The sequence below is a fragment of the Pseudopipra pipra genome, chromosome 8 (genome assembly GCF_036250125.1).
Source record: "Pseudopipra pipra isolate bDixPip1 chromosome 8, bDixPip1.hap1, whole genome shotgun sequence".
Lineage (NCBI taxonomy): Eukaryota > Metazoa > Chordata > Aves > Passeriformes > Pipridae > Pseudopipra > Pseudopipra pipra.
The window spans coordinates 7,382,302-7,406,252 of NC_087556.1; the positions used below are offsets into that span (position 1 = coordinate 7,382,302).

At 39.5% G+C, this 23,951-nt stretch overlaps 2 protein-coding genes across 7 annotated transcripts in view; both read left to right on the top strand.

Annotated features, from left to right (window-relative positions):
• Positions 1-12,785, top strand: part of LOC135417851 (protein FAM13A-like) — a 65,467-nt gene extending 52,682 nt beyond the window's left edge. The window contains exon 7 of one of the 2 annotated variants that reach the window (XM_064662428.1): positions 1,795-12,785. In XM_064662428.1, the coding sequence (XP_064518498.1) occupies positions 1,795-1,888 (94 nt within the window). In that variant the 3' untranslated portion in view covers positions 1,889-12,785. The remainder of the gene's footprint in view (positions 1-1,794) is intronic. The other variant, XM_064662429.1, reaches the window with a different exon arrangement.
• Positions 12,784-23,951, top strand: part of FAM13C (family with sequence similarity 13 member C) — a 60,163-nt gene continuing 48,995 nt past the window's right edge. For 3 of the 5 annotated variants that reach the window (XM_064662414.1, XM_064662417.1, XM_064662415.1), the window contains exon 1: positions 21,149-22,108. In XM_064662414.1, coding sequence (XP_064518484.1) covers positions 22,047-22,108 — 62 coding nt within the window. In that variant the 5' untranslated portion in view covers positions 21,149-22,046. Of the gene's footprint in view, positions 22,109-23,951 lie in introns of all 5 variants that reach the window. The other 2 variants (XM_064662412.1, XM_064662413.1) reach the window with 1 other exon arrangement.

Consider the following 23,951-nt stretch of genomic DNA (forward strand, 5'->3'; position numbering starts at 1 on the left):
TTTTCTATCCTGAATTCACTTATATGCTCCAGTGATGCAAAACTCAGTGAGAAATTTGTTTCATTCCAGCTGCAGTCATGTAGCACAGATCCTACTGGTGATCATGGTAGCTTTTAATGAGAAGTTAGGGAATAAGTAAGCAGAACAGACCTCTGCAGATTTACTTTATCAGTTGAGTTAAAAATAAGAACATCAAAAAGCAGGGAGAATATATATAAGAAACATATCTCTGTGTATGTGTGTGTGCATATATATATTGTAGGGCTTTTTCTTTTTCTTTTTTTTTCTGTTTCTTCTTTTCTTTTTTTTTTTTTTGTACCAAAGATCCTGTGATGAATTTCCATAATAGTACAGTAATTTTGGTTATTTTCTTGCAGAGTCTTATGAACTTGTGTTCTGTTTTCATTTGGCATTCTGCTTTAACTATTTTATTTTGTGTTATTTAAAGAATTGCTTTATGTTACTGTCTGTTTGGATGCCATCCTTTTCAAAAGTGAATATTCTACTTACATATATTTCCTTGGGTGAGGGGTATCTTAAGTATTACTGAAAATAATTGCTCCTATACCACTTTTAGCTTTTTTTTATCATTAATAGTGACTGTCCAGATGTGATACTGATCACAGATTTTGCGACCAAATCTATGACAAAAAAAACCCTGATTTTTTTACAAGGTTTTATAAAGCTTTGAAATTCTTGTGAATCAATTGACCTAAGTATTGAGCACGTGAAAACTAATGAAACATTTCTAATATATTAACGAAACATAAATTTTGCAATAGATTTTGCATCTGTTGCTTTGAGAAAGCAGCTGCTGCTTCAACCTCAGTTGCCCACTTTGAAACACGGCAAAACTTTCCTTAATACATTTCCTTAATACAGCTGTTGTCTTCTTCCTTCAACATTTGGGACTAATCAGCTCTTCCAAACAGAAACAAAAATCTAATAACATAAAGGAAATACACACTACTACTCTGTTCTGACAGTTCATAATGTTTCAGGCAAGTGCTCACTTGAAAGCCAAAAGAATAAACAAGCAAGAACAACCCTGTTTTCTTCTCTCTGAATTGCTCCCTGCTTGCTTCTTCTCGATATGTCAGGCTATTTTTCTATCAACTGTCATTTATTTAAGGTGCATGGTAAAAGAAGAAAAAAATAACTCTGGAAATACTTTCCCCTGTGGTTTGCCTATTATGTTTCAATCCACACTTTAGGTATAATTGAAAGAATAGTTTCAGCATAAGAAATTCTTTTAGTTTAAAACTTTCTCATTTTTTCCCCAAAGTGCACAAGGATTAGAGTATCTGTTTCTGTCTGCCTGCTCCACAAAGATGCTGACTGTATCCCTGGATTTCTTACTTGCACAGAACTGTGTGTCCCTGTCACAGATCTGATGCAGATGCCAAAAGGGAAATTGAAAACTTGTTTCTGACCTGGACTTGTTGGGCAGTGAGGAGATGATAAAAATGAATGCCTGGCTTTCACAGAGTTATTACCATCTTTAGCTCCTACTAAGGAAACTTTAAAATAAAAAGCATTATTTTAGCTTGTATGGTGACAGGATTTTGAAAAGAACTGTAAGTGCCCCAAAGCAGAATCGAGCAGAAAAAAAGGTTTAATACATTGAATGTGTAAAGCTTTCCTTCCTACAGGTTTTTGCACAGATGGTCTTGGGGCAGTGCCAGGAACCTACAGGTGCAAGAGGCCTTCCCTTAGTCCTCATTCCCTTCAAGCAGCTCTCAAACTCACAACTTTTTGAACCCTGAAAGTACATTGCTTTTTGCTTCTCACCAGATGGTATATAAAGGTTTTGCCAGCCAACTGGGAAGCCTGTTTCTTGAAATCCTTCAGAACACTTTGTCTTATCTGGAAAGATATAGTCAGCTGAAGAGAAAGATGCACATGTCATGGTAAGTCTCAGAACTATTACTGGTTGTCAGTGTTTTGCCCTATCAAAGGAGGTGAACAGCTCTGTGTTGTTGCTATAGTAGCTGCAGTTCCTGAGCAACATCCTGAGAGTTCCAGGGGCCGTGAAGGCTATTCCAAAGACAGTGATTAATGCTACGGGTGTTTGTAGGCTCACAGACCTGAAGGAAGCCACAGGAGGTCATCTAATCCATACTTTTGCCTGAAGGCAAGGTAAACTCCACTTAAAACATTCCTTACAGACATTTGTCTAACCTGATCTCCCCACCAGAGGTGGAGATGGAACAACATCCCTGAACAATTTACTCCAGCACTTAGCTCATTTGTTTCTCTCTTCTTGATCTTCAGCTGCACAGTTCTTTTTGTCATCTGTCATAGCTCCTTAGCTTTTGTGATGTCCTTATTTGTAAGGCTGGAACTGAAAGTAAAACAGGGTGATTCACACCTCTTAGATTAGTTTCAAATACGAAAGTGAGGACCAAAAGAAAAGACAGATCTCTTTTGCTTTACTTTAACCAAATGAGCTCTGCTTGTCTGTGGAATGGGTTAAATGGAATCCCTTGGCTTCCAACTACCTTTCACCTAAATAAATATGAACAAATTCTGCTTCTGAAGCACATCATGCTGCATAATTTAGGGACCGTGGGACTGCATATTGTACAAAAGGGTATTGCAGGGGATAATATATCATAACTGTGATTTCTGTAATTTGAAATAGAATATATATACACAATATCCTAACAGAATATAATGTATGCTTGATGAAAATTTTCTGTCTGAGAATTAGTGTCTTTGTCAAAACGACAGACCAAAAATCTAATGTGAAATCCACGTTTCAATAAAATTAATGGAGCCCATCACTAGGACTTGAGAAAGTAGTTTGTGATGCTCTGACAGTGTAGTGGTCATAAATAAGCTGGATCAATTTTCCAGAGAACATCTAGACAGGCAAAACAAATCTGCATTGCAGCACCTGGGAGCCTGGAGTGTGCTGGGCATGTTAGGGCCGAGAGGTGTGGCAGCAGTTCTGCTCTAGTTCTATGGGGTATGGACACACATATTCCATATGGGATGCAGCTGGTGGATGCAAAGACCTGAACAGCTTTGGGCACCTGAGCAGTGTCAGGTGGCCTGTCACGTTCCACTGGAGCTCATGTTGGGCACGGCTTGCTGGAACATTAAGTGACTTCAGGGCATGTTGCTCATGGTTTCATCATTTCAAACAAATATTCCATTGAAAATATTTGTATCTGTTGATAAGCAAATCAATTTTATGTTTTTTTCCAGTGCTTGTTGCTTCTAAGATTGTTACACTAAGGATTTTAGTAGGGGCTGGGAACACTGGTCAAGGTTTTCCATGAGGGACGATCAAGACACGTGTGATTCATCCATCTGATGTGAAATACTGAGTGAAAATGCCCACAGCGCACCAGGCAGGAAGAACACCTCATTTATTTAGTTCACTGGGAATAAATCATTAACCAACACTTCAGATTCGTGTCAGTCAAAACTAAATTTCCATCCTGAGTTCGTTTTCATTTTATGGCCCCTCTATTCATCAGTGTGTGCTGAATTTGACCTTAAGACAACTTTATGCACACTGTATAATTTGACGCAACTGAGTGCCATTAGAATTCTAATGAATACCATTACCTGTAAAATGATGTTGGTCCTGAAAGTTATTGCAAGTGGTAAGAATATTAAACTCAGTGCCACTGAAATATCTGAGTTCTGGTGCCAGTTTTAAATCTTCAATGCTTTTGATGATGAATATTAAAAACTAAACTGGATGCATCTACACACCTATTTTTGTGACACATCTATTTTTGTGACATTTTCCTTGCCTATGCAATGAACTGACTAGAAGTGATACAATGGCACTGGTAACCTGGACTTATTACCACTTTCAATGTCACACTACTCTAAATAAAAGAATCAACTCAAATGAAAAGCTATAACTTAGGATTTCTGTGCAAAATACTGTATAAATGTCTGTTTAGCAGCCTGCTGAGGGAGGGCAGTGGCTGCTTTGTGGTATCTCTGTGGAATGGCACTGGGCTTTTCATTTTGTCTGACAAAGTTGCTGTAGAAAAAGACTGGCATGTCTTTGCCTCATCCTCCAGAAGAGGAAACACTTCTTTCCCTGGTGTGGACAGCCTAGGATGGGAGCTCAGGGTGTGACTTTGCCCTCCTAAGTGATGAACACATTTGTTGCACATGGTCATATGTCAGGGTGCCTTCAGAAAGCAGGAACAGCACCAGAGCTCCTGAACTTCTCTTTCATCTTTGCTGGCTTTGTCTCAGGTGAGATGTAATTTCCGTTGTGATGTTTGATTCAGCTGTAGGTCATCTCCAGCCAGAAGATGACTTTGCTGTGTTTCTGTTCAGCAATGGGTATCTCAGAGCTCTTCTGTGCCTTGTAAATAGAATAATATGCTGACTGAAAAGTGTAGTTTTATGCAGTTTGGATTTGGTGAAAAAATGAGTCCCTAACTTCCCAAGTAATTTTTCTTTACTAAATTAATTGAATAATTTCTGTAGTGTTTGAGTTTGGGGACTGGGATTCCTGTGGGCAATTGGGTGTCACTAACTAAGAGATGCATTCAAAGTCCTAATCCTCCCTTGTGTTGAACTATGGTACAAACTGGAACAGTTTAACAAGAGAGGTCAGAAGAGATTAGTTCTCTGTAGCCCAGAGTTTGAGAGCAAACTGTTTGGAGATGGACAGCTGGAGTTCATAATCACACTCCAGGACAGACAGATTGAAATGTGGTTCCTGGTACAAGTTGTGCAAAAATTATGGGGAGGGAAGGAGGTTGTTGAGAGACTGAGGAGAGGGAGAGGGTAAGCATCTGTTTTCTGACTTTTTCCTTGGAAGTCCCTGCATGAGACTACTTTGTATTTTTTTCTCTTAAAAAAAAATAAAAATCTGCAAATGGAAATGTTTTATTTTGGATAAAAATAGGCACTGTGTTGCTACTTTTCGCTTCTCTTTTCATCAGTTTGTCACTGATGACTAACCGATGGAGTTCTGAACAAGTGTGGTTTTAGTTTAGCTCTAGAAACCCATGCAAGGATTGCTCTTAAGCACTGTATTAAATTAGCTGGGCATGTTCTGATTTCATGCACTAGCATTTGAGAAAAATCCAGTATTTTTAAAGAAAAAAATTAAATCCACTAAGAAGTATTACTGAAATATTTGAATCCAGCTGGACAGAATTATTCTAACTGGAGAAAATTACTCCTTTATTCTGCACTGTTGAAAACATACTGTCTTCCAAATAGATTAGTACCCAGGTAACAGAGAGGTAACTTATTTCTGTCCCCCAGTCTCATATGCCCATCTGTCCTATCTGTTTAGCCTCTATCATTGTAGATATAAATGTCTTCCAAACACTGAACATGCCAGAATTTCTTCTTCTCTTTTAGACTGAAAACCTACGTGCACAACATCTGCAAATTAGAGCTGGCAACAGGAGAGAATGTATTAAAATGTAAATCTGTCTGTGGCTCATATAAATATAAATCACAGTGTAAATCTCACGCTTATCTGAGGTAGTTGTACATGAAAAAGTCTTTGTACAATTCTCTCAGTAGAAGAATTTTTTTCAAGTCAAACTGGTTTTTATCGCATCCAGAAAGGAAAATGGGTAAAAACAGATTTCTTTTTAATCTTATGGTAATTCTAATTTTAATCCAGATTCTTATCAGTCAGTGCTGTAATTATTTCTAATTGTTCCAGACTCACTGAGGTTAAATTATAAACTGTACTCCATAGAATATTTTAAACCCTAGAGTATTAGCAAACTGCCAGAAGATCAAAATAGGCACATATGAAAAAAGTCAGTTTCCCACATAACTGCCATTAGTTTTATCATGATTTTATGCAAATAAGTATTGCATGCATAATCATGCAACCAACTGATCATTTGCACATGCAGAAATCCAATGTAATGAATATATAAACAAAGCAGAAATGCAGATTGTGTTTTCCTGTTTGCATATGTTTCTGTCTGTGTATCTATTTCATAGGCTTTGAATCCCAACTATCTGGGGTGCTGAGGTTAGTCCTGGGATTGGTTCCATGGCTAGAATTACCAGATGGCTTTTTGTGGTCATGCGTATTTCTGAGCATCAATTCAACGAAAACGATAGTGTAGCTTCCACGAGTTTTTTGAATGAGATGCAAAATAAACCAAGCATATTTACCAACCCAAACCTCTGCCCCAGAATAATTAGGTTTGCAAATTTTCAGAGATCCCACAGCCTATTTTTAGATACAGCTGGAAACGGTGTCAAGCATGACAGTGTCTTTACACCTCACAGTAAGAGTGGGTCACTCGCAAGATTTCTCACCTAAACAGTTTGGTTTGCAGGACTTTATTACAGGTTTTTTGGGGAAAAAAAGGATTTATGTGTCTCTATAAGTACAGGAAAGATAAATTACCTTGGCTCCTACCTTTGTTTTTTTTTCTAGTCTAATATTTCTGTTATCGTAATTAATTCATCCTGTGCTTACGGAAAACTTATCAAAGTTCAGACTTTTCAGTGCTCTGTCTTCTCTTTTTCAAGTGCAAGACCAAACTGATTCCCCTGTCCTGTGTTTTCTTTCAGTGCCTCTTCCCACCCCACTTGAACAGTTCAGGTTCTGTCAGCCTTCTTGACAATCATGAGCTGAGGTACTTCTACTCTTTTCAATATTTTGTTGGGTTTTATTTCTGCTCATGTTCATCCATTAACTTTTAATTTTTTCAGGTGTAAGATCAGTGCTATTTCTTCTGTCTTCCTTGTCCATAATCTGGCTTTGATTCCACAAGTCAAAAGGCTTTATTACATATGTGGTGAGTGGAACAAGAAGGGCTTTAGCAGGTTACTGACTTAGTGTCAGTACACCACAGAGCATCAGCACATCCCTGCCAGGCAGTGACCTTTTTTTGTCCCCTTCAGTTTTCTTAGGCTGATTTTTAAGGAGGCAGCACCACTTTTCTTCATCCTTTCTTTTTTTTTATTACTTCAGATCTTTTCAGTTTTGATCTTACTTTGAATAACAATTGGAAAAGAATATTCAAGCTCATATTCAATGTCTAGGGATTTAGCAAAGTCATGTTAGAAACACTTCAAAGTAGCTCCATATAAAGTTCCATTCAAGTAGGGCTGATATATTTTTAATTTATGTTTGTGTGAGTGATAGAAGGAAGGTACACTTGTCTGTGTCTGTATCTGCAATGGATTTACAAGGTCATTTTACTAGATTAATGGCAGGTTTTCAGACACTCATAGCTGTGTGGTTGTTTTTAATCCTACAATTGGGTGAATTCTTCCTGCTAAGAAACACATCTTGTTGACCAAAGCAGTAGCAAAATTTATATTCTGAAAACTGCACACTGTGGAAACTTATATAGAAACACAGATGGCTGGGTTGTGATTTGAGACATGGGAACTATGTGGTTCTTCAGATTCTTAGGATGTTTCATGGCTTAGATGGCTGCTCTGCACCAAGAAATGGATTGTGCTGTCTACATCAATGCTATAATGACAATTTAAAATTATGGCAGTGGTCCTCCTTGGAAGCAGACTTTCTGCTTGTCTCCTTATGACTTCTGGAAGAACCAGGCAGTCTGCCTACATATGAAACTTTTGAGGTTATTTCCTTGAAATCTTTAATTGCCAAAGAGACACCTTAAGTAACAGCTTCCGAGATTTGTCCTGCTGAGAGCCTGAGGAGGCCAGCAGCTCTGGAAGTGGGAGATGAGGCAGGTGAAGAAAATAGAACAGAAATGTAGGAGATAGCAAGGCAGTTTTAGGGCATCTGTACAGCAAAGCGGAATTTTCTGTTGCATGAGTCTAATTTAGCTGTGCATCTCCTGGAGCTCCAGGGTGAGGAGTCTCCAATCTAACACACTAATGGCTTGGCAGCTTTCCAGGTAAATGCACATATGAGCTTGGAGCTGAGCGTTGCTGCTGCTCTGGCTATTTTGTGCACATCCCAGGGCTGTGCTTTGGGAGCAGGGAACTGCACTGGTACTGATGAGGTCCCATGTAACTCACTGTATGACAGAGGTGGAGAATTAAGCCCAAGTGTAGCTGCTGTGACTTTTCCTTTGCAGGTTTTGCAGTCTATTACAATGCAGCCAAGTAATAAAAGCCTGTCTGGGTACCTGACTAAGATCTGCAGGATTTCCTCATTATCCCTCTGAAACTCTTAGTAATTCTCTTGTATGTATGCAATGTTTTCTGTGTAATTTCATGCCATGGGAAGGGATATGTCCCAATGTTTTTCTAGTTGTGCACTTTGTAGTGTTGTGAAAACAGATTGCTGCTAATAGTAAATATTCCATTTTGCAAAGACTACAAACAATATGTGAAAAGGTCACTATTTTTTGAGACTAAATCTAAGACATGTGTATCCAGTTTTACCATTTCTCAAAATTTTCCTGTTGAAGTGGAAAGTTATTTTTTTTTTTAACAGATCGGAGGACATAAAAAAGTTGATGATTACTCATTTCAAGTGGCAGCAGTGTTGTGACTCACCCATTTCATGGGCATCATTCCCTACATTCATAATGGATTTTGAAAATTGGAACTGGTTTCTGCCAACAAATAAAATATTAATGAATGTAGGGTTGCATAATACAGTTTTTGCATAATGTAATTTTTCCCAGAAAATGAAATGACCACCTCCTAAAAATAAACTGAGGAAATACTTTACAGTTTTATTTTGTTGTGAGCCAAAAGGTATTTGGGTGAGTTTGAATATATGTGCATTGGCATATTCATTATATACAGAGGCTCTGCAGCTTTGATGCATAAGATGAAACTCCTAAGTGTGTATTATATGGTTTATTACAATGACTGCTGCATTAATTGCAATCACTTTATCATACTGTTGAGTGTGAGACAGTTTGGGATTTGTTGAAAAGTGTACAGTGCACAAGGAAAGAAGTGAGGATGCTGAGGACAGTGGAAACTCGGGAGTTCATCAGCACACACGAGTAAACATTTTCTGTAAAAAATGACACGGAAATTTTCTTCCACACAGCAGGCAGGGATGCTTGACTGGTCTACAGCAGTTGTTAATCAATCAGTCAAATGGTCCCTTCAGTGTGGATTAAATTTAATCTGTCCTTGGTTCCTGCCTAACCTTTTAAGTGACAGCACAAACCTTTTGTTCCCTCTTCTGCCTGAGGCTGTAGGTCGGGATTTGGGTCAAGGCCTTTGGCAACAACTTGGGGAAAGCAACTGGATTTTCTAGAGTAAAGGGAAGGGTAATAAATAATAGCAAAGCCCATTAATCCTCTTTTCCATTAGTGACAATGTCAGATAAACCTGCTTAGAGACTCTTGAGCAATGTTACATGGATGATTTATTGCATGTGTAGTTTAAGATGTAAGTAATTTTGAAACATGGTACCTCTATAGATTCACCAAGTGATAGAATAGAATAGCAGATGAATTACAGCACCTTATAATGGGCAATTTCAGTACATCTCTTCAACTGATTCCCCAGCCTTTTTTCAGTTAATTCTGGCTGCTTTGGGTGGATATGAGCATTGTTTGCTGAGAAGGCTGACAGGACACTGTGGTAATAGTTGAAATTAAAAGAAACTTTCTTTGGTGATGCACTTGGGGAATGGGTTTCATTTGGTTACTTTTCTCCTGCCTATTTGCTGTTTGACATATGACTTTTTATAAAAATGAGCTAGTAATAAATTAATTTGTCTACTCTACATCTCAGGTGCAAACAGTAGTTATGGTTTTATAAATGCTTTTAAATAGTGGGAATTCATCATAATGGTGTATGAGGATGAATGTTTACCTCGTATTGAAGAGTGTGCTAATAATGAATAGACTCTAAACTTTCATCTCTTTTATATTTAATATCCGTATTGATTTAAAAATGCAAAATGCTTTATGCCAGGAGATGACTGTTCCTCAAGCTCTCCTTAAAATCACTGCTGTTCCCAACTGCAGCTGCATTTGCTTCTGAGAGAGGACTCAGCTACTTTTTTATTCTGCTTGAAATTCACTGCACAAAACTATAATGTGACTGAGAGATGAGTTGCAGTGCACCTGCAGGCCGGGTGCAGGCACTTGATAGCAGGATGACTCAACCCTTCATCCTTCCACTCTGGCATTCTGCTGGATTTGCCTTATGTTTGACTAAGAAATAATCTTCCAGGTTCTAGACAAACACATTTTCCTAACAGTTATTTACTATATGTTTTATGTAAAGCTTTAAGATACATTTATGCATGACTGTGGTTTGCTTAGATCTGCACCGTGATTGTGCTTTGGTAATCCTTTAGAAACTATGGAATGAAAGGCAATTGAGAGAGAACACTCAGAAATGATTTCAAGGCTGACTTTTTAAAAAGAGAGCTATTAAACAGGTTAGTCACAACCATGAGTCACTCAAACTTGAGTCACGCTCGTTTTTTGGTGGCGATAGATTATCTGGTTTTCCTGTTTCTCCACGCAGCTATGAGTAATGCTGCACTAAGGACTAGGACTGCTTTGGAGAATGGCTTTTCCCCACTCTGCCTGAATACATTTTTCCACTGGGAAGTTTACAATGTCATTATTTGGCCCGTTCTTTCGAAACACTCGAGTGGCTAATTGCATGAAACAAGCAATGGGATGTATGCCAAGTGTTGCTTGAGGAGAGAGGCAAGTAAGGGACCTCACCACCAACCCGTGGTTTGGGCCATTTCTGTGGGGGTTACTAGGAAATATTAATAGTTATCCTGTCTGGCATTAGCCCTTTTGCCACCTCCAGTGGCTGAGCCAGGAACCTTGGAGTAGTTAAACAGAGTGGAGGAGATCTGTGAGGAACAGAAAAAACAAGGGGGTGTGGGGGCGAAGAACCAATATGTCCTGAGATGGTAACTGGGCTGATGGTTTAATAACTGTTGGAGCTGAGTTTGGATGTGTTGGGTTCTTTTCTTCTATATTTGTAGAGAGCATGCATCAACACAGCTGTAGTGTTAGGCATAATCCCAGAGCCTTTACAACCATCATCCCAGACACAAAATTAGCAGAATATGTATTGGCCAAATGTTTTCAGCTTGGTGGCTACCTAAAATTAGTCTGAAACTGTGTAGGTGCTTAAATGTGGGTTTGAAAGCCTGGATTTGGGTTAGAAAATGTAGGCTGTAGTTCTTCAAGCACCAGCAGAGAGAGGGAAGTTACTGTAGCTCAGAATATTCCTGAATATGCCTACATTTAGACTGCAATAGTCATTGCTCTTTTTTAATAAGTACTGTCAGCATTTTTCTTAATAGGAAGTCATGATGTCCGTTCCTTGTATTCTTAAGAAAAAAAAAAGATAAGGGTTCAAGTATTGTTTATTAGTTTTCAATGGCTCTTCTTCTGAGAATTTTTCTAAAGACTCTAATTCTCTCTAAAAATGCATAGCTCACCTAGAAATAAAACTTTCTTCCATGACTGGTCAATCTTTCTGATTTATGCTGCATGACTGCTAGATGGAAAATATTATTAAAATTAGAATGAAAATGTCTTTCTTATATTTACAACTCTCCCTGAGTAATGTAAAACCAAAACATTTTTCTCTAGTTTGTCAAAGGGTCAGGGGACAATTTGAGATAGAAAATGTGATGATGTCATTAAAAGCACTCAATGTGCTTTACAACAAAGCATTCAAAAGGGAAAAGTAATTTTCACTGCCCTTTTGTAGCTAAGCTATTACAATAGATAGCAAAGTGGTAAAGCTGCTTCCTGCATAAATGTCTTTCCCACGTGGTTCTGGTTCCTTTCAACAAATCTATATAGGAAATATTCGAGTCTCAAATAGTTTTCTTTGGGACCAAATTTATGTGTAAGAGGTCATTTATTCACTGTCAGTAGTTGTTGTAAAGTTGCACAAGCTCTTCCTAGAGAAAATTCTTGCTTTCAAATTCTTTTTGAGCCTTAAATGCTATTGCTAACCTGGGATGAGAACATATTCAAACAAATAACCAACTGAAAAAGAGAACATGGAATGCATTTTGTTACCAAAGCACTGACTGCTGTCCTCTGTGTGTGCTGCAGCACTTCACTGATCCTAGAGACCTCTGTGAGACATTCTAAGTCAGAATGAGAAGAAAGCTCTTTTGCAAAGTCTTGTTAAGTGAGCTTTGTCCTGGTCCTTGTAAGATGACCTCCCCTTAGGAGTTGGAAAGAACTACAAAACTTGGCCTGATTAAAATCATTGGCTGTTGAAAGAACTTTTCTGTGGTGCCATGGATGGGAGATAATCTGTGATCTGGCTATGTCTGAACTCAGATCTTGGCATTTGGGGCAAGAAAGTCTGTTCCCTAAGAAATGGAGATGTCCCAGTGTCTCTGGTATGGGGCATGCCTGCAGACAAGAGCTCGGTGCCATCTCAGGATATTCCTTTCACAGCAGAGGAGCTGAGCAAGCTCACCAGGTAGAAGTGCACACACATAAACACTAGGCAATGCAGCAGGAGGATAAAAAGACAAGAGCACAGATGGTGTGTGGTTATGTGGATATTCCCTTGGCTTTGTAAAGAAATTAGGTCCTGTATTCCCTGTGTGTCAGCGACTGCCACAGGTTCATCTCCTCCCCAGACTACCACTATACAAAAGAAAATATTTCTAAGTAATGAGTAGATAAATTTGAACATGTGTATAAGAAATCTGTGTGCTGTTCACTTATATTTTCTGTAGGGTTCTGATTTTATGCCATGAAGCTGAATATTATGTAACAGGGTTATTTAATTTCTGTGGAGCGTTGTTATCAGTCCTGACTTTTTTACTGTGTTGAAAGACATAATCTGCTGAGAATGTACATTTGGGTGAAATACAGTCCCCTCTGTCTTTCCCTCAATATGAAAGAAAAAAAGCAAACAAAACCAAATCGAAACAAAATAGCCTGAGAGTTAAACATGTTCTCAAACTTTGGAAGAACAAACTTTTATCTGTGTTGAGGAGCTATGGATTGTCATTCTGGTAAATGAAAATAGCAGGTGGTAGGACACTAGCATAGATCATGAGCCTGGATAGAAATAGAAGCTAGACAAAGGAGGACTACTTGCTATGAGAAGAAATAAAACAGCAAGGTAGAAGCATGAGTTGACCATTGACTGTGACTGCTAATATTCAGTGGCTTATTCACAACATTTTGGTGACATACAAGTGCAGGGGAATATGGCATGACTGATGAGACTTTTCTGATGTCAATGGATCATGATATTGGAAAAGTTAATGGCCTGAAACTGTGGTTTTAAAATGTCATTGACTATACATTATAGCGAAGAGAAATTCAGAAAACAACTTGAAAAAGAAATTGTAGAAATGAGAAGGAGCAACTGGAGATTCACAAGCCCCCCATAAAAACAGATGAGCTAATGCCCAGAATTTAAGGGATTTCCCTTGGCTTCCCATCATAACTGTGTTTTATATTGTAATTGTTTGTTTGTATTTGTTGTATTTACTCTGGATTGTGTTTGTGCCTTCCTATTATGTCCCCCAATACGAGTTTCTATTCTGTTGCCCACCACATTCTTTTTTGCCATGTGGACATCTTTTCCTCTCTTTGAGAGGAAATATGGCTGGGAAGAAATATTATGCTGAATTGACAGACAGGAATAAGTTAACTAAATGCAGTTCTTGGTAGGGTTTTGCCATGCCTCAGAAGGGGCTCCAGAGGGGCCTATGAGAAGTTGGATCTGTCTTGGGTTTACATTTACATGATGCATGTAGCATGTTCAGAAAAGGGCATATAAATAAACACATTACACATCAACTTTGACTTAATGACATCAACTTCTCCTCTGACCCTATTTGCCCCTGAAATTAATGAACACTTGGCAAAGGACTAACAGGATTCATATCTATAAAGCTACTGACTGTGGTGAATGGGGTTAAAATGCTCTCTGTGGGAGCCTGGATCTGTACAGTTTTATCTTGTGTGTGCAAATGAAGACTCCTTGCTTTTTCAGATGTAGAAAGGAATGTCATCTTTAGTTTTTCTGAGATTTCAAATGTTCAGAATAATGCAGAGTAAAGCTAAATTCACTCCTAAACATCTGCCTGTATTCCTTTTTGTTTCCAAAAGAAAAGTAGTTCTGGTTATTCATTCTGACAAGAGTCTTAAGTTACAGATGATATTTTTGTAACTGCATTTATTGCTGTTCTCTTTCTGAATTTTAGCCATCATTCTTGGTGTCACACAAACTGTTAGTGGTTATTCAGAGTTCTCTGAATATGATCTAAATGCATAAATAGAAAGTAGTTTGTGTTAAGTGGCATAAGTGGCATATAATGGTGTAGTTCTGCATTTCATGTCTTGGATTAGTTTATACATTAATACTTCATAATTTGACTGAACCAGTTTGAATTTCCTGCAGTGCAACAAAAATAGAAAGTAGGAAGCAAGCTCTCTAGAAAAAGAAATATTCAAGGATTTGGAGGGTCTGTTTTTATACCCAAAAAGTACTCAGGCACACCAGGCCATCCTGCTGGGCTATTAATACTGTGGGGAATGTCCTTGGGTGGTGTAAACCAGCAAAGCTCTGCATGGACCCCAGAATATTTGCCCAGCCCTCTGAGAGCAGCCTGTTGGTGTTTCCAGTTGGGAGTCAGAGGGTAGAAACATCCACACATTTTGTAAATTAGAAGGAGGCTTAGAGGGTATACAGTGGAAACCTGTTCTTTGTGTTACCTGACCTGTCCCTCTGATAGTGAGTGAGTGTCATGTGGTGCACAGAAATGTTTGGGGAGGAAGGCCAGGTGCCCTCTGAAAACACATAATTGCTGATAATGGAGCGCTTTGATAATACTAATTAAAGAGGTGCTGCCTGTGTGTCACTGAGAATAAGCTCTGAAATTAGGCAGCAATGGCTTTAGGTTGGTTTTGATCCGTGCCTTTCACATTGGTATTGATTTTGATTTAAATCATTCTGGCTTCTTTACTGCTGGGAAGACGAAGCTACAGGTGAGGCAGAGTAATGTAGTGTGTACTACTCTGCTCCTTACACGAAGGAGGAGATTGAGTAAGATTTGCAAAGTACCTCATAAGTCAGTATACTGTTACAGACAGATGTGGAAGAAGACAAAACCTGAAGTCTTTCAGAGTTACTGTTCTGTGAACAGCTGTTTGGAAGGAGCAGAAACGTGTTTGCACAGGCGTGTGTTTGTGTGCGTGTGTGCACACAGGTTATAAAACAGGGTTTCTGGGTGGTGAGGAAGAGCTCTGCAAAGGGAAATCTGAGGGTAAAATGTGTGCTTTCTTGTTTATTTTCTGCTTTCAGAAAACTAGTAGATTGCCCAGGTTAATCAGCATTGCCATCTACCAGCCATCTACCCAAGAAACAGCAAAAAATCACACAGAAACAGCAAAAAAGACACATGTCTTTCTCATTCCAGGGCTTAACAAGAACCAATTGTTTGGCTCCACTCATCTATGGACCAAACAGAAAAAGGCATTATTGTTTTTTGAATGTATGAGTAGATAGTTGCTTGGTTTTCCCTTTACTTTCAAATATTAAACTTTTAGAGAATGTGGTTTAGCTCAAGCTCATCTTTCCATTTAATTTTATTGTTATTATTATTAATGAAAAATGCTGGAAAAGCTATGCATTTAATCCCTAATTTGGCATTCTTGCACATAAATTACAGTCCAGCCTCCACCTGTATGATCACGTTCAAATTGTTCAGCAAGATCTCCAGTCTTAGAATGTAAAGGAAATTCTTGAATGTTTGAGAGTGAAATCTATTCCTGGCTGAGCTGGTTAGTTCTCTGTGGTTGTTTTTAGATGAAGAAACACAAAGTATGGAACTTCCTAATTCTGGCTTTCCTTAATTTTGATGTTCACAGGATACTAATTCCTCTTTAAAAACTTTAATGCATGTAATATTAATAAATACTGCTAATGTTTTCCATTGTTTCCAGTAGGCCTCTAAAAGAATCAGACTGAGTGTAAAGTGACCCTGCAGCATTCCTGCACTATTGGATAGCTTGGCCAAAAAAGAGGGAACACTGTTTTAAAAGGCCACCACCCCCAAAATAAACCCACCAAAACAAAAGAAAACAACCTTATTGCTGCCCTTAGCTAAACACATTCTCCACACTGTGCTCTGCTCCAGGGAGGAAGTGTTATCTTTTACAATACCTTTGCCTTTAATTTCCTCTCTTATCTTCCTACTATCACAAACAAAAGGAACACTGTGAGCTTGCAGACAGATCAGGCAGATAAATTAATTCAGAGAGGTCATTCTTGCAACTGATGTTTTCTTAAGTAGTGGTGAAGATCAAGGCTTTTTACATGAGAATTTTTACTTCCAGGTGTAGTGATCTGTTGAAGCATTCTGGGCACCTCAGTAAAATGTGTGTGTGTGTGTTTTTCTCCATCTTGCAATGTTCAGAGGAAAAACTGGTTTTGAATTAGTGCTGTGTTGAGTTTAGCTCGATTTTGGTGTAAACCTGATGGAAACAGTTTTGTCATCTGTGACAGTATCAGGTTATCTGCAGTGGATCACTGCAGTCTAGCAAGCCTTAGCAGATCAGTCAGTGGTACCAGTTTGACTGCTACAGCTGGGTTTATCATTCAGCCTTGTGCTGGATAATGATTCTTGCGCATCTGTACAGAGATTTTCAGCAGAGCTGATGGAATTTCATAAAGAAGCTTGTTCTTTAATAACAAAATTAGAGGCACGGTTCAGTATTTCAGCTTAGCACCCTTCCTTGAGCCAGCAGGCCTATATGGAATCAGCTAATGCTAATTAACCAGGACAGCAGGAGCGGGGTAACCCTCCAGCAGAGAGCTTGGTGTGGGCTTCCTGCCCCAGCAGTTACCTGTGGTGTTGGCAGGTCTCACCACTGACACGGTTAGTGCTTGCTCAGGTAAGTGCACCTGAGCTGCAAAAACATAATGAAGTGATGGCACTGTAGTGGTTCACAGATCAAAATTCCCAATCTGCACAAAATGATGTAGTTCCATGACATTTTTCCCTTTAAAAGAGGAGGGATCTGACTGATGTATGTCTGTGCCTTTTGGGCTACAGGGTAGATGTGCTTCCCTTGGTGCAAACTTGGGTGTACTACAGGAGTGTGTATGGGATTCATTGGCCCACCGCTCAGAAGGCTTGAGCAAGGAATTACGTACAGTTTGATTGCTCTCTGAAATATCTCCATAATATATAACCCTGAAGGTCTGTGCAGTTGCACAGAGCTTTATCCAACCCAACAGAAGTGCACCTTATGGAATCACCCTGGATTGGATCAGGACAGCTGTGTCTGCACCTACGCTCAGCTCGAGTCTCCTCCTGCAGGAGCTTGTCGGTTCGTTTTAAGACACCAGGATCAGCTGAACGCTTTTCCCCCCAGGCCCGTTCACTCAGATATGTCCTAAGTAGGTCACTGAGAAAATCAAAGGTACAGAAACTGGACTGAGTGCTCACCAACTGGCTCCTGCATGTAACTGCTGTATTTTAGTTTAGCTTCTCCCAAGATGTTTCCTGATGTCTCTGAGAATGTTACCCATAAAAAGGCAGGCTGCTCGTCAAGGAAGCAAGTCAGTGAACACATGAATATTTTGAGCCACAGCGTGTAGCATTCAGTATTTATCACTACAGGAAAGAACCACGTGACTTCTCTCTCACATGGTAGCTCCTTGGTTTATGCCTTACAGATTGGAAAATAGCAAAAGTATCCTGCAGGATCACTTTTGAAGAAAAGGCAAGGCGCTGGAATGATCCACAGTGCTAACAACACTTTGCTGCAGATTGGTTCCTGCTCTTACCCCTCAGGAAAGCTCTGTGTGTGTGAAAACAATGGACTTGCTAAAGCCAGAGATGAGTTAATGCTTTACTGCCTAAAAAAAAGTGTTCAGAGGCAAGTGTGACCTCAGAAGTAGAGGTGTGGCCTGACAGGCAAGCATGTTTAACCTGCCCCTTCGTGGAGTTGAATGCATTTTGTCCATGAAAGAATATGCTGTGTAGGGCTCAGTGCACCTCCTTTTTGGTGCAATTTGAGAGGGAGATGAAGGACTGTTGGAGCACTTCAGGGTATTGTTTCTTGGCTGGAACACACGTACTCCAAGACAAACAAATTTGCTCAATATTTTTATGAGTCTCTGAGCTCATTTGGTTCTGGCAGGGATGACTTGACTTCATCCAGAGACAGTAGGGGGGAGATCATTCCAAGTTTCTCTTTATTTGGGTAGTGGAACATGAGTAACTTCTTCCCAGAGCTGGAGGGAGTTGCCTCAGGCTCCTCATCATGCACAGTGTGTCATACTGTGTCTCTCACGTCCCTCCACAGCATCTATAGCAGCTCCCTTGTATGGCCCAAGTGCAGTGCAAAATGTAATTGCCTCTGATGCAGCAATTTCAGCACAAGCACTTTGGACTCTGTGGAATAACAAATAATAATAAAGAAAATAGTCTTGCAATGAATGCTAATCACACCCTATAGTATTACATTGAGTTTGTCATTAGATAGCAGATGTTAAATGCAGAAATACTAACTTTCACAGAACCTTAGAGAGTTTAGAGTTCTTCGTAAATATCTAATCTCCACTTTAAAAATACGGTTTATTTCCCAGTACAAATTCTTCATTATTTGTAGTTAAGGCTGAAAGGCCTCATCATTTATATGAGTAAGACATGCCCTTAAGATTTACTAAGGTGAGCAGATTCTGGAAACTGAGGCAAAGGTTCTGTTCTGCAGGTGAACCCACAAAGCTTCAAAGCCTGCAGAGGTGCATGCATGTGTGGCCTTTTAGACAATTCTAGCTTGACAAGATTCACTATTCCTCTTTTTTTTCTGACCTTTTGATCTTGATTGTTGCACTGTCTCCTGTTCTCCTGAAGCCAGAACTATTTCTGCCCACTTTTGCCTCACTATGTCTCTCTTTTTTTGCAGACTTAGACTGCCTTTACAAGGCATTCACTGCCTGATATAAGTTTATAGTGCCAGTTAATGTTGTTCCAAGCTTCTGAACGTAATATTTATGTTGAGTGTGTCTCTGTTACATGCAAAATCAAGCTGGAGGCTGATTCCTATTTCATTCTTCTTCTTGACCTAGCAGTGATTCTCTTAATGATACAAACCAAAAAAAAGAATGGAATTTCTATGCCAATCTGTCAGTCATAAGCAGGCAATGTATTAGTCAAATTTTCAGAAGTGAACAGCAATATATTTCTGAAACCTGATATCTCCAAAATGAGTGTGGACGTTTGCTTTGGGGAACTCTGCATTTTTGTTGTCAGCTGGGAGCTGTTATGTCATGTTTATAATGTTGGCTTGATCAACATTTGGCAAAAGAGGGTAAGAACAAAACTAGGTATAAAATGGGAAGCTTTTCAACAAAGAAAGTATCTTTCCATAGATAAGATTTGCAAAAATATGAATCACTGAAACTGTTCAGAATAAATAAGGAAAAACCGATTAAAAAACCTTTATTTTCAGAATTTCAGAAATGTTTATTTCTAATGACTTCAAAATAAAAAGTCCTTATGTCAGCTACTCAGTGGGAAAGTCCAAAGCTTACTTCACACGTAGGTGTAGCACTATTTTCACTGAGAGTTCAGGATGATAAGAGACCTGGCATGTCATCTGAATGTGGTGATGAAATATATCTGGCAATGAGAATTTCAGCCTGTTAAAGAGCGATGTTTTTGTAACATTACAAGCCTAATTGGCTTGAACATCATTATTGAAAATAAGGAGGTAATAGCAGTGTTATATTTTCCCCGAATCTGAGGCTTAGAAGGAAACAGAGATGCAGGTTCAGGCATCTTTGGCTCTCCCTTGTAGGGCTAGAGGCTCTTTGCCTGCTCCAGTCTCACCCAGAGCATGTGGGCAGGAAGCAGGTGGAAGGAACTGGGGTCAGCCAATAGGCCCAAACTGGCATCATTGTTGAAACAAGGGTTTGCTACTAAAGACAAATTACTGCCTTCTGCAAGGAAAAGAAGGAAGTACAGTGGGTCTACTGTGGTTCCTCTCTTGGGTTCCCCCAGGAGCAGGATGGCTTCATCTCTCTGCTCGGGCCATGAGCTCTGAAACAGGTTCCTGAGTCTGGCTGGCCTTTACCTTCATGTATTTATTAATGCTATTCTGTTTTCATGAAATTTTTATGTTGTTGAATGGTTTCACAACCTTACAAGAAGAGACTATCCAATAACACCGATCAAGTACCCTCTTTAAAACAAGTGAAAGTTTTTGAGTGAGCTGAAATAACTGTAAAGTGTTTCCCTAAAGGAGATTTGGCAACAGCTCTACAGCAGCAAACTTCAGACAAACAATAGAAAAGCAGTGACATTTTAAACTTGGTCTCAGTCCAAAGCATCCCTGTTTTATAAACTGGTCCTCAGACATATTCTCTTACTAGTAATAACACCAAAGCCCTGCACTATGTTTGCACAGGGCATGAATTTGCAGAGAATTTGGTCTTAACTTTTGCACTTAGAAATGGAAAAGTCACATTTATAAGAGCATTCTCTGTTCTTTCCCCTTCTTGTGTGGGCGTAGGTAGGGAAGTGGGGATAAATACTCAGTCCCTCTTTAAGCTCTATTCTAACCAATTCTTATCAATATGATTTTTGTGATAAAAAGTAGTGATTCCTCCACTTGAAATGCTAGCTGTAGACCTAGCCTAAGCACTGAAAATCAAGAGCCAACCACTTAAGCATTCTGGAGTATATTAATTAATTTTTTTTAATGGAACTCTACTTATTGAGCATGTAAATTGAATTTTTGATTGCCACAACAACTAGGACCATACCTTTCATTCAGTTGCTCTCCTGCAAGTAGAATAGCAATAAAGAAATTTATATTTGTATGGTCAGACCCAAGAAACTGGAGGAGGAGGAAAAATTTGAAATTTTAGTTCTAAGGCAGGATTTGATTGCTAACCATTGGATTTAGCTTTTCTGTACACCCTTCTCTCACAAAACATGTTACTCTGTAGGGCACTAGAGTGGCTGTGATATTCCGATCCCCAGGTAATTCAGGCCATTGTGCGAGTTGACATATGTGTACAAATAAGGGAAAGGGAAAAGCCGGCGGTGTGTGCGAGCGGGTGGGGAGGCCGGGAAGGGGTGAAGATCAGATGCACTGTTAGCGCTGTCGGTGAAAGAAAGGCAATTGTCAGGGCTGTGATTCCTGGCTGCGGCTGCTGCCTGGGAAATATGTGTCAACACCACACAAGCTGCTGCGCGGAGGAGGAGGAGGACGCGCCTCTCTTTGTCCCTGCTCCGCTTGATGCTGCCGTCTGCGAGATGCCTTTGTCACAAACAGGAGTGCTCATAAGACGTTGCTGTTTGCATTGCCATCTCCCCCCTCCAACCCAAACAACAACAACAACAGCAAAATCCCGTCTCTGGTATGTAGCAGTGAGATTATTGTTCTTTTCCCCGCTGCTATAAGATTCCAGGATGATCCAAGAGTGTATTTACTGGATTTGAGGGGTGTTTTTCGGGGGGGAATTCCACCGCTGCCTCAAAACCAGCAGTTTGCAATATCCTGAGCTGACCCGACTGGACGTATTACATCAGGTCAGAAACATTTTTCTTGCAGGAGCACAGCAGCCTATTCCTTTCACGGGAATGGTTTAATCTACTGCTTGCTGTTAGCTCAATAACCTTTTCCTACTTGAACTGTCCTTTCTGGCAGGTTATTTTTTTCATGGAATCCCCTGGGGTTTGGCCATGAGCTGAGAGTGCAAGAGACCACTAAACAAGAAGAAAACCTCCAGAGAGCTTAGCTGAGCAACCTTATTTAAGTAATAAAAAACACTGCGTTTGACGAGCCAATAACGTAAAGCAAACATTTAAAGCACAGAACGCCAAACACTTGTCCGTAAACCTAAGCCTTTATGAGCAGCAGTTACAGTTATAAAAGAATATGATCCCTTTCTGAGCCTCCCAGCCTACCTGCATCCCTGTGTTAATTCAGGGCGCTGCTGGCTGGGCTTTGTGAGTGTTGCAGGACTAATCCCCGCGGTTCCTTGATTATGAGCATGTGCAGAGCAGCCCAAGGTACAGCCGTGCATGCAGAGCCAACACACAGAGACGTGCCTTGCAATGCCATGTTGCTGCATGTGTTCCCACAACTGAGAAAGATACAGGGAGCCTGCCTGCCTTGCTGATTTATCTGATGTGTTCTTGTTTCTGTTTCAGCATTCAGGAGAATTCCTTCAGCACGACAGCTTTAGCAGAGTAAGTGAACACTTTAAAGATGTCCTTGTTTTTACACCAGAACGGTGAGTTTAGTTGCTGTAAAGAATAATTGTAGGTAGTACGTGAGAAGCCCCAAGCTATGTCATATATTTCGATTCAGTTTTCTGTAACCTAAGTATATTAGTGACTATGGGAAGGATTGCATGAAACAGCTGCTTTTAAATGCTCCGTGACCATTTAGCAGTGAATTTTCTTTTTTTGGGGTGAATATATGCTTGGTGTACATCACACATGTTTAAATGCATGATTTTCAGTGTAGGATAAATCTCCTGTCAAAATATTGCTCATTTCTGGCACTGAGGATCCTGACAAACACAAGTACGTCAGTTTTCTAAGGACACATGGTCTGTACTTACCACAAGCATCATTAGAGAAAAGAATTATTTGCAAATGTTTTGAAAAAAAACCCTATACATTACTTAGACAGACCAAGTACCAAATATGTAATTTCTTCATAATCTATTCCATAAACTCATTAGAAGGCCTTTTGCACATATCATGATCATAAGGATATATATGTAAGTTGATTTTTCTTGTTGTTTTACAGAGACAGCAGGACAGAACAAGGGAGAACATTAGAAAGTTAGAAAGGCAAAGGCTTTAGGAACTATTACAAATGAAATAGTCTATGCCTTGTTTTAGTCTAAACCACTTCAATATTGGTGTTCTCTACTATATTATTTTGCATGCTTTTTATTATTTCGAAAGCTTTTGGGGAAGATTCCTCAGCAGTTAAGGTGCCAAGTAGTTTTTCAGGAGGGAAATGATTTATAGATTTGTTTGTGCATTAGGTGAGTATTACACTGCTAAAATGCTCATAATTTAAAACACCCTTGTTGGACAGTGAGCTGTTTGCCTAAGTGGTGGGGACAGGATATGTTCCGAAAGCAGGCCAAGTTGTAATCGTCTGAGCCATCCCTAGGTGTTATTTTAATAACTACAGAAAAAGTAAGATCTCATAGTGATCCAAAGAATTTCCATCTCTTATATGGCTTTGCTTTATTTGCTTACATTGCCTTGCTTCATTTAATATTTTAACTTAGTCATGCATTTTGTGTGATTGTGGCAGATAAGGAAAGATTGCACAGAAGTTAATAAATCATTGATTTTTTGTTTGTTTGTTTGTTTGTTTTTTTTTTTGCCTTCCCATATTCCTATTAGTTAAGAGATGAATTGTGGTCTCTAAAATTGTGGGATGCTCCCCCATCACAGAAAAATAGGCAGATTACAGATAGTAGATTTTTCTTATTTTTTTTTTCTCCTTCCCTTTTCTCTGTCCCCAAGTACATCCATTGTTTCCTGTAGAGATTCCCCTGGAGCAGCCCCCAGGCCTGTCTCACCCATGAGGTTTCTGGGACCCAGAAGTGATGGTCTTTCTCTGTGGGGCTTAATATTGAGCCAAGAGCCCAGAAGGTATAAAAGCTGAGTGTGTGGTGCCAGCCCTGCCCCTGGGGAGAGGGAGAGGAGTGCAGACTGGGAGGCAGCAGAATGGCAGAGCCAGGCTGGGCCAGGCATTGCCTGAAGGCTGAGTCTCCCTCATTTAAGCTGTTGTTGGTTCTGTTTTGGGGGCTTTCATTTTTAATCTTATATTTCCAAATAGGAATAGAAACGTGCTTTTAGAAAACAAAGTGAGTAAACAATGATATCTGAAAAGCATTGTCCAAATGAACAAACTTGGTTTCCAGAGCTAATTTTCCTAAGTCCTGTTTAGAGCCTGCCCCCAGAGCCCATGTTTGAGAACTGCTGAGGATACACAATTCTTACTGATTTCAGCACTCATTGTTTGTGCTGGCCATGTCTGAAAATAGGTTACTTTTATTTA